Raw genomic sequence first — 14,422 nt, forward strand, 5'->3', positions numbered from 1 at the left:
TTTTGTTAAACAAATTCAATGCAGAAACCCATTTCTGTGTTGTTTAGTTTTTGTAAGTCCCAATTGTCATTGTATCAACTAATAAATTACTAATCATGGGACCAGTAATTAACTTTGAATGGTTTGGACCTTTACCATCAATGTATTTTTTTAAATGCTGAGACACAACTCTGACAAACTTGGGTCCCCAATTTCTTTCAAAGTAATACAAGTAAGATGAGAACACTTACTGCACAACCATTGCTGAACAACAATACTTAAAAACAGTGCAAAATCCATTTTACGTTTAAAAAAAATTAACTCATCTCAAGACACTTATAGCAGCACACATTCCATAGATTCCAAACAAAAACAATTGTATCATTATTCATGTTCCCTTTTTACGTTATTCCACTTTCCCAAAATATAACATTCTCAGGAATCATAAATAAACAATTTAAATATCACACCCTAGAAAACATTAGAAAGTGCATTGTTTCCACTCTCTCCTCTACCCTCTGTTGAAGGCACAGTCTCTCTGGAATCATTCAGATCCTCGGTAAGAAGTGTGTCACTGTCATTGCTGGTGTTACTCTGTTTCCTTTTTTGGTTTTGCCAGTCTTACTCAGTCCAATATACATCCCTGGGTGTGCTGCAGATTCATAAGCATTGTAGTTATTTGCCAAGAGACTTTCCTTGAACTTGCACTCGTCATTGTAATGACCCTAGAGAAGGGATGAGAGAAGAGAGGTTAAGGTCTACATTAAGAAACATTAAAATAACGCAATGTACAGCAGACTATAGGGAAGCTGACCTAGAACCTCTGTGGCCAAATCACGCAGGTCAATCTCAACACTTGGGATTTTGTGGCCAATTCAACTTTACTTTCATATACCATATACTGTACATGGACTTCAGGGAATGGACAGGTATACACCTTATATTGAAAGCACCTGTGGTGTAGCTTACTATGACATTCATAAGCTACAAACATATAAAGGCATGCCAAGACATTGACAATCATTTTGCTGTGGGGACCTTTCATAAAATAAAGTATGTTGTGACCCAGAAATACGTCCCAGAAAACATATCATGTATACTTACAGAGCCATAGAGCTTCCCTTTGCTGTTCATGGCCAGAAACAGACCACTTCGGACGCCAAAGATCGTCACAACCCCTCTCTCCACAGGTGATATCTCAAGGAGACCTGAAATGAGATAAAGAATATTACTGATATGTTTATCCTGTACACCAAAACAAAGTTGTTTATGAGCCATTGTTTATGCGAGTCTTGTGAAATAGATAAAGTCGATAAGGTGGTAGACACAGGTCTATGTGAAATGAAGCAGATAAGGAAGACTGTGGTAGACAAAGGTCTATTTAGGTCTATTTTCAAACTGTTACTAAAACATCTTGCAAGGAAATTGATGCTTTCCTCCCTTGGTATTAGATGACAACTTATCAGAGCGTCAAGTAGGCTAAATATGATATAGACTTCCTCTCACTAAAGTTCCCAGTATGAGTTCCTGGCAGTTTGGAGTTCTGATAAAACTCCAAATTGTTATGTCTATGGGTTTTCATAAGATAAAAAATAACAATAAGTCTCTGTTATTCTATTGGAGGAATGTATCAAAATACAAGACTAATGTGTGAGGAAGGAAGAAAAAAAAGTCGAAATATTGTCCTGACTTTATACTGGACTGTGGGTAGAGAATAACTAACCCAATTGCACCCCAATAGACTGATAGCCAACAGTTATCATCAAGTCCAAACCCTCAGATCTGGTACTATCCGTGATTCCTTTTGACACTTCAGAAACATGTCCTGAAGCCTTTTTTTTTTTTTAAATAGAACCGCAAAAATTGTTCAATGATGCGCATGAATCAAAGCCTTGCAAAGAAGCCGAAATCACATTTGGCTAAAACACTCCTTCCACTGTCCTCATGGCCATGGGACAAAAATACTAACACGTGACGTCAATTCGCTAGTAGCCTAATCTAAACACAGTATTATGTTGAAGTTGGCATGGTGCCCATTCACACAACCCAATCTCACAATATGAAGTTCCAAAGTGGTGGCACATGGCACAAACAGGTGTGCAGACCAAGAGAGGGGCATCAAACAAGTGTGCCCAAAGATGCTGGTTTAAATAGAAGTATGAAAATGAACTTACTGTATCTATTTTCGTTATGTATTCCAGTTATCTTTCCGTCTGGTAAAACTTGAATATGAAACCCAATGCCGACATTGCAGTAGAGACGCCTAAGTCTTTTGATGCCCATAAGATATTCACCATCCCGGGTGATTTCTCTCTTTTCCCATGGGTTCCGAGCCAGTGATCGAGAGTAGAGCGTTTCCCAATGCCGCTCTAGAGCGCCGTTCTGCCTACCCGCCAACGGGGCAGTGCGCACTGAGCTGCAGACCAGTCCCCACACCAGCAGCGATACTGGTAGCCAGGACGCGTGGACAGACATCCCTGTGTGGTCAATGCGATCTCACTTGTTTGAATTTGTTTTACAATTCCCCAAACCCCACTTTGACGGAAAAGTTGTGGAGCCTCACTAGGCTATCCAGTGAACTTATTTTTGAGTCTGCATGAAGTATTTTCTGTAGGCTACTTCAATGGCTCCGCTGAATTACTCTATTCCGAGTTACTTTTAGTTCGAGTTGTGAATTGTCAGTCGTGTTGCAAGACATAGCCATGTCTTTTCTCTCCTGACGATACTTATATGTGCCCCGAAATTACATCACACGCCTACTACTGTAACAAAAGGTTGCTCTCAACTCAATCCACATGCACGCTAGTTACCTCCGACGCAAAGGCACTCAGAAAACCACCTCCCCTTGGGCGCTCTGATCTCGGAGTGGCGGGGCGCATCATGCAGAACATCTCAATGCACTCAGTAGTTGCCACTGTAATTTTAGTGTGAGCTGACACATGTAGCCTTTATTAAGCGTTTGCCCATCCTGTATTTAGGCTATTGAGTCTTTACGCCGCACAAACTCCTGACTCCTCAAGATGTGTCCAGGAGACAGGGAGGATTACGCATGAGATCTTTGTCTAAAACTTCCTCCAATATCGACTGAAATATAATAAATGATGTATAGCAGGATGCAGAATAGGAAGCTGAAACGCTAACAGACCTTTGCACAGGAGACTGCTATAAATGAATCCATAAAAGGAAATCAACCGCTTTCTTAATATGAATTTCCACTTTTAGACTACCGAAAATAATGGATGGGCTTTCTCTTGCACAGAAAATAATCATCAGACAAAATCTAAAATTTTGTAAGTATCTCAAGATTACAATATCAACAAAACATTTTTAATATTTTGATGCAAAAAACTTTTAATCTTAAAACAGTTAGTGGCCTTATCAACCCAAGTCTCCTACTGTACCATGAAGATGAGGGATGTAAAGGAATAGGATACAGTTATCTTTTGCCTATCTGATCAACTGAACACAATGTAATACCCGTAGACCGTACCAAGCACTTACGCACAATGTAGGCTACTAAGCCGTTACGCATAGGATGTTGAAAATGTCCGTTATTAGACTGAACTTCTGGCCCATGGTGGCCAATACTGAGTTAGGTACCCATGAGTAAAACACCCATATCAAAGGTTCGCTCGAGGTTTGAACCCTATGTGTGACCATCCACACCATGGAAAGCCTATTGTCACTTAGCTAGTGTAATACATAACCACCAACCAAGATGACATAGAGGTATCAAGTGATGCGCAAGGAGCAGCGAGTTTTGCACCTGCTCACAAGTTTATTCTATTCTTTCAAGCTGGGGAATTACTGGTGGAAAGAATGCGGCTAATTGTTGTTAAATTATACCTAAAACGAATCCTTTGGGAATTTGTGTGGCAAATAATCTCAAATTATAAGCATCTTCACTCGTTTGATGTTTCAAATTATGATATTTTTTATTAAATTGAACTCCTAAATACAATGGATTCAAAACAATCCTTATTATTTTGGGCAGAAATTTTAAATACTTATTTTTTAAATATATTTAATAAAATTAAACTTGTACACTCTCAAGTAGCCTAAAATTTATAAATTATCATAAATATTCGCTAGCGTTTGTTGACAGTAGCCTACCCCTTTTTGTATCAATGAAGAGCCAATTTCACAATAATAATTTAAGGTAGGCTATTGAATTCCGGATAGTATCGTCAGAGTGTTCTTATGTAGGCCTGCCTAAGTGTTCTCAGACGCTCTCCAAGGTGCTGCATTTCAGCCATGTGGTTTTGCGTTATCATCACATCACTGTGCTGGCCAGGGTGATGCATCAGTGACGTCCTTGTTCAGTTTTTGAAGTGCGAATACCTCACTGAGATTAACAGATTAACAGGCCCTACAACTTTCCTACTTTAACATTACAACAACAAAAAAAATGCCTTTATGTTTTTGTTGTCATTGGGGAATAATAGTTTTAGATCATTATTTTTAAAAGTAATGTTGCTCTCATGGAATGTAAGTTATTGTGTACAGAACCTCTTAAGAGAGAGAAGATGTTTGACTTGCTGCCTCTAGGGTGCAGTGTCTACAAACAGAACAGACCCAACCCTATGCTTAACTCAGAAATCACACAGACCACATGCTAATGGACCCAATGATAACTGACACAACATGCTAGCAGTAGCCCTGTGTTCAGAAAAATCTCAACACTGCATATCCCAACACTTACAGTCTGGTCAATTGTTTTATAGATTAATTTACTACAGTTATTTTAAGACAATTCTTTAAAAAATGTAGGCTAAAATACATAGAGAATACCATGACAAATGACACTTGAGTTTCAAAGATCAAAAAACAGTATTAAAAAATACATAGAAAACGTATTTACGATAAAACAAGTAATGGAGGCAAATCAATAAATTATATATATACAGTGCATTTGGAAAGTATTCAGACCCCTTGACCTTTTCCACATTTTGTTACATTACAGCCTTATTCTAAAATTGATAAAATTGTATTTCTTTCCTCATCAATCTACACACAATACCCCATAATGACAAAGCAAAAACAGGTTTTTAGATATTTTTGCAATAAATAAAAAAAATATAGCTGCACAGCTATTTTCAGGTCTCTCCAGAGATGTTCGGTCTGGTTCAAGTCCGGACTTTGACTGGGCCACTCAAGGACATTCAGAGACTTGTCCCGAAGCCATTCCTGCGTTGTCTTGGCTGTGTGCTTAGGGTCTTTGTCCTGTTGGAAGGTGAACCTACGCCCCAATTCGAGGTCCTAAGTGCTCTGGAGCAGGTTTTCATCAAGGATCTCTCTGTACTTTGCACCATTCATCTTTCCCTCGATCCTGACTAGTCTTCCCTGCCACTGAAAAACATCCCCACAGCATGATGCTGCCTCCACCATGCTTCATCATAGGGATGGTGCCAGCTTTCCTGCAGACGTGACGCTTGGCATTCAGGCCAAAGAGTTCAATCTTGGTTTCATCAGACCAGAGAATCTTGTTTCTCATGGTCTGAGTCCTTTAGGTGCCTTTTGGCAAACTCCAAGCGGGATGTCATGTGCCTTTTACTGAGGAGTGGCTTCCGTCTGGCTACTCTACCATAAAGGCCTGATTGATGGAGTGCTGCAGAGATGGTTGTCCTACTGGAAGGTTCTCCCATCTCCACAGAGGATCTCGGGTTCTTGACCATCGGGTTCTTGGTCACCTCCCTGACCAAGGCCCTTCTCCCACGATTGCTCAGTTTGGCTGGGCGGCCAGCTTTAGGAAGAGTCTTGGTGGTTCCAAACTTCTTCCATTTAAGAATGATGGAGGCCACTGTGTTCTTGGTGACCTTCAATGCTGCAGACATTTTTTGGTACCCTTCCCCAGATCTGTGCCTCGACACAGTCCTGTCTCGGAGCTCTACGGACAATTCCTTTGACCTCATGGCTTGGTGTTTGCTCTGACATGCACTGTCAACTGTGGGACCTCATATAGACAGGTGTGTGCCTTTCCAAATCATGTTCAATCAATTGAATTTACCACTGCTGGACTCCAATGAAGTTGTAGAAACATCTAAAGGATGATCAATGGAAACAGGATGCACCTGAGCTCAATTTCGAGTCTCATGGCTAAGGGTCTGAATACTTATGTAAATAAGGTATTTCTGTTTCTTAAATTTGCAAAAATGTCTAAAAACCTGTTAAAATTTAATTTAATCAATTTTAGAATAAGGCTGCAACGTAACAAAATGTGTAAAAAGCGAAGAGGTCTGAATACTTTCCGAATGCACTGTATATCTATATCTATCTATATATATATATCATTCAGCAGATTATTTTATCCAAAACGACTTACAGTCATGCTTGCATTTATATAGGTGGCACCAGCAGGGACTGAACCCACAATCCTGGCATTGAATGCATCAAACTCTACCAACAGAGCCAAAGAGGACAATTATTAGAACAAAGTCATTTTTGTACATTATAATCTTGGGTAATCCGCATGCATGCATCCATCTTTGTATGAAATGTTCCTCAACAATAATTATACCGGACATTAACTGCATGTATTTCCGATAATGTGAGATAACAATAACAGTACAAAGATACATTCAAGAAATTGACCCCTTTATTCATAAGACAGCATGATGCATCCATTCTCTATATAAGGTTGTACATCATTCAAACAGTATCATTATGCCAGTTTAAAGGAGGGAAAGGTGTGCTGGTATCTCTCAGTCACCAGGTAGGTAGTCATGCTCTTTTCACAGCCGTAGTGTGGAGTGCCATGAGCCTGGAAAGTGAGACTAGTCATCAAACTCCCTGGATATAGAAACATGTCTCTGTCTCCTTGGCCCTGTCTTTCCTGTAAGTCTGTACCCTAGACTACTGTTGAACAACAGGTGAACCATGTCATGGTCCTTGTGGCCAAGGACCCTGGGCAGGAAGAGGGAGGCCTTCTCTGTCCTGCGAGTCTTCAGGCCACGCTTTGGCCGGCCCTTTCCATTGATTGACACATACCACAGCCTCTCAGCGCTCGCCCTTTGCCTGTTGCTGCTTCCTGTTGAGGTGGAGGGAGTGGTTGTCTGGTAGTGGCGGGAAGCGTAGGTGTTGTAGCCTAACTCATGGATCCGCTCCATGAACTCACACTCCTGGTTGAAGGCAGCCTGAGAAAATAGACATTTAGTTGAAACCAAATGTATTACAGTGAAAGTTTTACCAAGTTTAGGACTATGTTATATTAAAATGAGACTGAATAGGAATGGTAGTCAATTATCCAATTATTAGAGAGAGGGAAAGAGAGAGAGAGAGAGAGAGATAGAGAGAGAGAGAGAGAGAGAGAGAGAGAGAGAGAGAGAGAGAGAGAGAGAGAGAGAGAGAGAGAGAGAGAGAGAGAGAGAGAGAGAGAGAGAGAGAGAGAGCGAGAGAGAGAGAGAGAGAGAGAGAGAGAGGCAGGCAGGCAGGCAGACAGAGAAAGATCTCAGAGATCATGCCACATTTACCGATGCATATAGTCCTCCTTTTTCGTTCATGGCCAGATATCTACCAGAGAACAGTCCTTTAATCACCACCACTCCCACATCCACTGCTGCGATCTCCAATATGCCTGGATGGAAAAACAATACAGTAGATAAAAAACAAAACATTAATTCATTCTCATTTCATGCTATGCCAAATGTTAAGGCAATGTAATAACAATGCTATTATAATGTAGAGACACTACTGTTGTATTGGATGCAACAAAACAAAAGTTAAGGATTTCAGTAACACTTTACATCATCCAGTATCCTTCTGTCTTAACTATTTAGAGCTGCCTTCTGATCACTCCAATGTACCAACAGAAAAAACAACATAATGATCTATCTAGGCCTACTTTAAAAGTATTTCTGCATAGGCTATTCTTATTCGACTATAGCCTATATAGTGGCTGAACATAAACTGTATATGCATAGCATATAACAAGGCATAAATATACGAGAGTAAGTTATATTGTACTCACTGAAAGGGTTATTCTCCTCCAGGGTCCCGTCTATTTTCCCATTGGGATGTATTTGTAAGTGATACTTTGTGGCACAGTACAGCTTTCTGTGTCTCGGTGCTCCCCCAAGGTGCTCGTACACTCCTCCACGCCCCGCAGCATCCCTGCGCTGCCTCGGGTTAAAGCTCTGATACCCACCCGCACACTGTGGAGAAGATGTCCTAACCTCCATAGAAGAACGGGGCTTTTGGTGACTGGGATGCATCAAATTCAACAATAACAAAACCAGTATTATAACCATTATGGCATGGCCGAAAATAGTATATTAGTCCTTTTCCATGAGTGGCAAAATCGGACTCAATAGTTTCCATCGAAGCCTTATTAGGTCCATTGATTAATCCACCGCGATAAAATTGATACTCTTCAGATATCTACTTTTTACAAACAGTAGTTCGGATTGATTGACACAGCCTGTCTTGACAAATATAGCGCGCACGAGAGAATGTCCAAGTTGGGCGCAAAAATAAAATAAGAATCATTCAATAGCCCCATCGGTGATCGAAGAAGGAGAGAGGCAAGGCAAGGTACCGTTTTGTGTGAGCTATGAGTGCAGTAGGCTAGGCTATGGATGGATACAATGACATGACACTACACACAGAGGCTCATTGCTGGAAGCCGCATCACAAAGGGCGAGCCAGCAATCTAAGGGCAGAGCTCTCCTCTCAGCTTTACTTTTGATGGATCCAAAATGCCAATTAGACATTCCCAAATTAGACACTGGGTTTCGACATGAGCATTCCCCTGGTCAATTCCATTTTTTGCCACTTGGTGAAAATAAGCTCAAACGAAGACATCAGTGGCGAAGATGGCAGAAATTGTTTCAAATTCTAAACAGCTAGACATTACAAAGTTATTTAGAGGGCAGACATAGTGATAAAAAAATATACATATTGTTTCAAGTATTCCCACAAAGAATGTATAGGCTAGACCCCTAACAAGATATAGGTAAATGTTATGTCTGATGTCAGTCTGCTTGTTTGCAGTGTCAAAATACATCTGACTGAATAACACAATTATATTTAGAAGAGCTGGATATATGGAGTAGGGTTATGGGTTATGCGATACGGTAGCGGTGTGTGGGTAAAATCACTGGAGAAGCCAGCGTTGTTTAATGTTAATTCATATGCCTTGTGACCGTGATTTATAGGCCTAAAGGCAGAGACAATAAGAAGACAGTGGCAGAATAAATTCAACCACACCTTTGTTTTATTACAAAACCGGATAGCAACCTCTGTCAGGTGAAGTCTACAACGCATATTGCATGTGACAGACAGTATGGTTAAGCGAGTTGTTTCCGACATTTTCGGACCACAAAACAACTATTGATTTAGAACCACAGAGAGTTACCGCAAGTTGCAAAGAAAACAGGAGCTGCCTCCAATATTCCAGCACCATTTCAACTTCAATATTTCAACATCATCAAATCACCTCTGCTTAGTCTAATACAGTGACAACTAAAAGATACCAAAAACAATTTAGTCCAATCAACATAAACTAAATATGATGTGGCTGTCCATGGCTCTGATTTCTGTTTGTGTGTGTGTGCGTGTGCGTGCGCGCGCGTGCTCCTGCAAGTAGAAAAACATGTTGACTCACCCTACTTGTAGAGAAATTCCAATGCCCTCCTCCTCTCTTTCATGTTGATGAAACGGTCTATCACTCTGTCATACAGTACACACATTTATTTTTTTGGTGTCCTAGGCTACCTGGCTAAAATGCTTGCTTGCTAGCCTAACTTCCATTCATGGGCAACTTTAGCTAGTTAACATTAGCCTTCTACATCTAGCTACTGTACATATTTAACTTCAAACCTCTCAGGCCAGGGGCACGACAATGTATGATTTAATGGTTGGATCAGAATCGCCATTATAATCATTGGCCAGTACGGATAATTAAGTAAAACTACAAGTCCAAATCCCTATCTCCATCCATGGCTAATTTAGGCTAGCTAGCTTAGCGATTCGATAGGAAAGATGCCAAATCCAAGCTGGCTTCCCTTGACACATTCATTTTTCAAGCCAGGACCATTCACAGTTGAGCTCGTTCAGTTTAGCTCAATGCTGATATTTTTTTGGTCAAGGGAGGCCAAATGCTCGCTGGCTTCCCTTGCATTCAAAGCTACGGGCAGCAACTATGTCATACTCATTTGGACCAGACAGTATCAGCTAGATGGCCTACACGTAGAGAGACAGAGGGGCGTTGTTTCGCTCGCTCAGATGCTTTCTCCTGTGTGAAACATTCACCCTCTTGGAAAATTATGAAACACAAAGAAACGAAATATATGTTATTTAATGTTATTATTATTTTTTTTTATTGTAAATGTTTTGGGGAAGCCTGGCTTCCCTTGGCGACCAAGAATACATGCCACTGATGCGATATAGACTGCAAATGTAAAGGACGTCATGCTGCTTTGTTAGCGAGTTCCGCTTCCTCCTGATTCGGCTCATACTGAGGCTTGAACACAGGATCTCTGCCTTGCAAGCACACGTGACCACCCTCCTGAAGAGTCGTACCCAGTCGCTCCGCGAAAAAGCTAGCTATCCAGCAGTGCAAGTGGAGACGCTTCAGGCTGAGGTTCACAGATCCCCATCTGTTACACAAGCCAGTATTACAATGATTGTCCCTGGTCACCAGGAGAAGGCAGCACACGATCAGCCGCAGAGCAACATCCCTGAAGCAGGTTAAGTGCCTTGCTTAAGGGCACAATGGTAGTTGGTGGCACCTGATATTCTGATGCAGTCAGATTTATACTGATGGCAGATTCAGTTGGCAGCTCACTCCCACCAAATTGGTCCCATCAGCCCTGGGACTTGAACCGGCGATCCTGTGCTTACTGGCCTGCTTCTCTAACCTCAAGGCTCATTGGTACTATCCAGTCACCTCACTTGGACGCTACACAGAAGATTGGGACTTCATGTTCTCTCCATTCTTTTTCACACTGTCCTAGTTACTGTAAAATATTGAAGTTTGCTGAGTTTAACCGGCAGATTACTCCTGCTAAAATTGCTTCCATCTCGACAGCGTTGTGGTTACAATCTTGATAATTAGCACCCCATCGTTTAGCTGCATATCTATCATGCCCTTGGCATTATGTGAGAGTGGAGTGCTTGCTCATAAAGCCATAGACCCATGACATACTACACAGAGCGTACTCATTGGGTTGTGTCGATAATTTGTCCCGCCCTTTATAGAATGCCTGTCGGCCACACAGTTTACCAGAGAAATCTGTTGTGTAGTTTGTTCCACTGTTTAGCTATCTGTCTCATAGGCCTAAAAAACGGACTATCGTCTCATGTTTTTGCTGGTAACTGTGTCTGTCTGATGTGGTGGGACTGAGAGTATAGTTAGATGACGCACTTTGAAGTATTTTTGATCTGAGGGCCCGGTTAGGGTTGATGATAATCAGGGTTGTTGGGCTTTAGGGTTGGAAGGTTGTGAGTTGTAAGCCCTTCTGGCTATTGAGCTAGGTCTGTATAGGGGTTGTCTGTCTTTGACAGAGAATAATGTAATTTCTTTCTTTTTCTGTGTAATTCATCCGGTCAGTCTGGATGACAGACGAAACAATATTTTTCTCCTTTACTGATGTCTGTCATTGGAGATTATTCTTGAGAGAGAAGTCAAAACGTTTACGGCGAGTTTAATTGTTTTAATGAGTTCCAGATTGCAAGAGATAAACACTTATTGATCGAGATTGCCTACCTCACAGATTAGCTATCTGAAAAGACTTACCACCCTCAGGGTACAGCGACAATTATCACTAGGAGTAGGAAATCACCTGAGATAAATGGTTCTGAAATGGCCTATGTATGAATATAAGCTGCAGGCAGGCTGTGGAAACACAACACTTCAAGGGTTAAAGGATTAAATGTTGTTATCTTATTATAGAGCTTTGGCCCTTGCCCCTGGATCTAATGATTAGTGTACATCTTGCATAAAATGCTTCCATTTTCCACCAAGTGACCATGACAATATAGTCATCACCTTTGGCCAAAACAGAGATGATCCAAATATCTAAAAAGATTATGTACAATTATTCCCTATATGGCAGTGGTGGAAAAAGTACCAACTTGTCCTACTTGAGTAAATGTAAAGATACCTTAATAGAACATGACTGAAGTAAAAGTGAAAGTCACCCAGAAAAATACTACTTGAGTAAAAGTCTAAAAGAATTTGTTTTTAAATATACTTGTAAATGTAATTGCTAAAATATACTTAAGTATCAAAAGTAAAAGTAAAGGTATAAATAATTTCAAATTCCTTATATTAAGCAAACCAGACGGCACAATTTTCTTGTTTTTTTTTAATTTACGGATAGCCAGGGGCACACTCCAACACTCAGACATAATTTAAAAATTAAGCATGTGTGTTTAGTGAGTCCACCAGATCAGAAGCAGTAGGGATGACCAGGGATGTTCTCTTGATAAGTGTGTGAATGGACCATTTTCCTGTCCTGCTATGCATTCAAAATGTAACGAGTACTTTTGGGTGTCAGGGAAAATGTATGGAGTAAAATGTACATTATTTTCTTTAGCAATGTAGTGAAGTAAAAGTAAAAGTTGTCAAAAATATAAATAGTGAAGTCCAGATACCCCAAAAAACTACTTAAGTAGTACTTTAAAGTATTTTTACTTAAGTACTTTACACCACTGCTATATTGTCTCACATAATAACACCCCTATTATGGAAAATAGTAGGTTAATGACTCAATAATAAACCCATGCAATGCACATACAGGCAGATCACCGACCTTGCAGATTATCTAGCTGAAAATACATTACATTACATTTTACATTTTAGTCATTTAGCAGACGCTCTTATCCAGAGTGACTTACAGTTAGTGAGTGCATACATTATTATTTTTTTATTTTTTTATTAAAAATTTTTACTGACCACCCTCAGGGCACAGTGACAATTATCTCAAGGAGCAGGAAACTATACCTGAGATAAATGGCTCTGAAATGGTCTATGAGCTATTTGTTGCCTGAGAAGTTTAGCTTTGGTCATCTTGAGTTCTATTGATTATGACAAATTATTCATAGAGCTTTGGCCTTTGACCCTGGATCAAATGATTAGTATATCTTACATAAAATGCTTCCATTGATCAATTTTAATATGATGTGATGATCCATATGTTTAAAAAGATGATCAATATGAATCCTTTATTGCTTATAGACTAACACCTCTGCTTTGGAAAAAAAAAGTAGTGAAACAAGCAACAAACCCATACACAGCTCATATACAGACGGTCTGATTTGAACTTGGTAAATGATCATATCCATCTGGCGTGCTCCTTCAGACAGATCTGATCTGAGCTGATTGGAGGATGCATGGAGGAAGCACACATCATGGGGGAGGACTGGGAGTAAATTAGAAACAAACGTTGTTCAAATGAACCAGATGCTTTCTAATCTGTAATTTAGGAAGTGTGATATTTTGATGCTCTGCGTTCCCTCAACCAGTTGGCTGGCTCCTCTCTCTGAACATCAACTGGAAAGTAGAAATGATGACACAAATCCTGGTGTCCCTATAGTATTATCAGAACATTATAATGCTTTTGGAAGTGAGAATTAGAACAGATTCTCTCTCAAATCACAACAATGCTGTATGTATGCAATATGACTTATTTCAGGAGGGATCTTTGGTATCACAGATATGAGTATGCCTGAAAGGGGGTTTGTCATCAGGATCACTACTCAGACACGGTATCAGTCCTTCTTGATTTTTTGTCTCTTGAAGTCACCAGTAAACATTGCATAGCCATGATGCAGTTGGGATAACTATCGCCTCCACAGTGGCTCTTAGGGGCAAAGTACCTCCCCACCCGGCACCCCCCTTAGAAGTAATTGGTACGTAGTGCACCCAACCCCTCCATTCTCAATGCAATTAAGATCACTCAATGTTCAAACAGCGTTAATTAATTCACATGCCAACCAAGCAGGCTTAAGTACTGCATACACAGTACATTATCATCCACTCCAGATTTACAAAGACACTGCCTTTGTCTCCATAGTCTAAGGGTGCATCCCAAATGGTACCCTATTCCACATGGGCTCTGGTAAAAAAAAGTAGTGCACTATATAGGGAATAAGGTGCTTTTTGGGACGCACCCTAAGTATGGAGAGGCTCTACTTATCAGCTCAATAGAGATCCGGTGTTCATACTTACTACAGAGCCTGGCCCTGCCCAATCTTAATTACCCCATTCACTGATCTTTTAATAGCATTTTATAGCTTCCCATTGATGTCTTAATTTTGATTATGGCTGATAGCCTACGTGCAGCAGAGAGAGGCAGAAAGACAGAGAGGAGCGGCTGCATCTACGACCCTTCGACCTAACTCCATTCATTCTTCAGTCGGGAGTTGCACGTGTGTCAGGGCAGCAGCAACACAGGTCGTCTACACTCTAGCTAACCACCATATACTAAAATATCCACACAAG

The 14,422-nt window shown here is 40.5% G+C and overlaps 2 protein-coding genes across 2 annotated transcripts; both read right to left on the minus strand.

Annotated features, from left to right (window-relative positions):
* Window positions 1-527: 527 nt before the first annotated feature.
* Window positions 528-2,454, minus strand: LOC311136746 (fibroblast growth factor 4B-like; the record flags this gene model as incomplete). Its single annotated transcript, XM_084171017.1, has 3 exons — window positions 528-704; window positions 1,084-1,187; window positions 2,154-2,454. 3 exons carry the CDS (start codon window positions 2,452-2,454, stop codon window positions 528-530), a joined length of 582 nt encoding a protein of 193 aa, XP_084027143.1.
* A 4,298-nt stretch (window positions 2,455-6,752) lies between these two features.
* On the minus strand, window positions 6,753-8,225 carry LOC311137694 (fibroblast growth factor 3-like; the record flags this gene model as incomplete). Its single annotated transcript, XM_084172239.1, has 3 exons — window positions 6,753-7,112; window positions 7,449-7,552; window positions 7,946-8,225. The coding sequence occupies 3 exons, from the start codon at window positions 8,223-8,225 to the stop codon at window positions 6,753-6,755; spliced, it is 744 nt and encodes a 247-aa protein (XP_084028365.1).
* Window positions 8,226-14,422: the final 6,197 nt, after the last annotated feature.

This window comes from Coregonus lavaretus, assembly GCF_964263955.1.
Source record: "Coregonus lavaretus genome assembly, chromosome: 11".
Lineage (NCBI taxonomy): Eukaryota > Metazoa > Chordata > Actinopteri > Salmoniformes > Salmonidae > Coregonus > Coregonus lavaretus.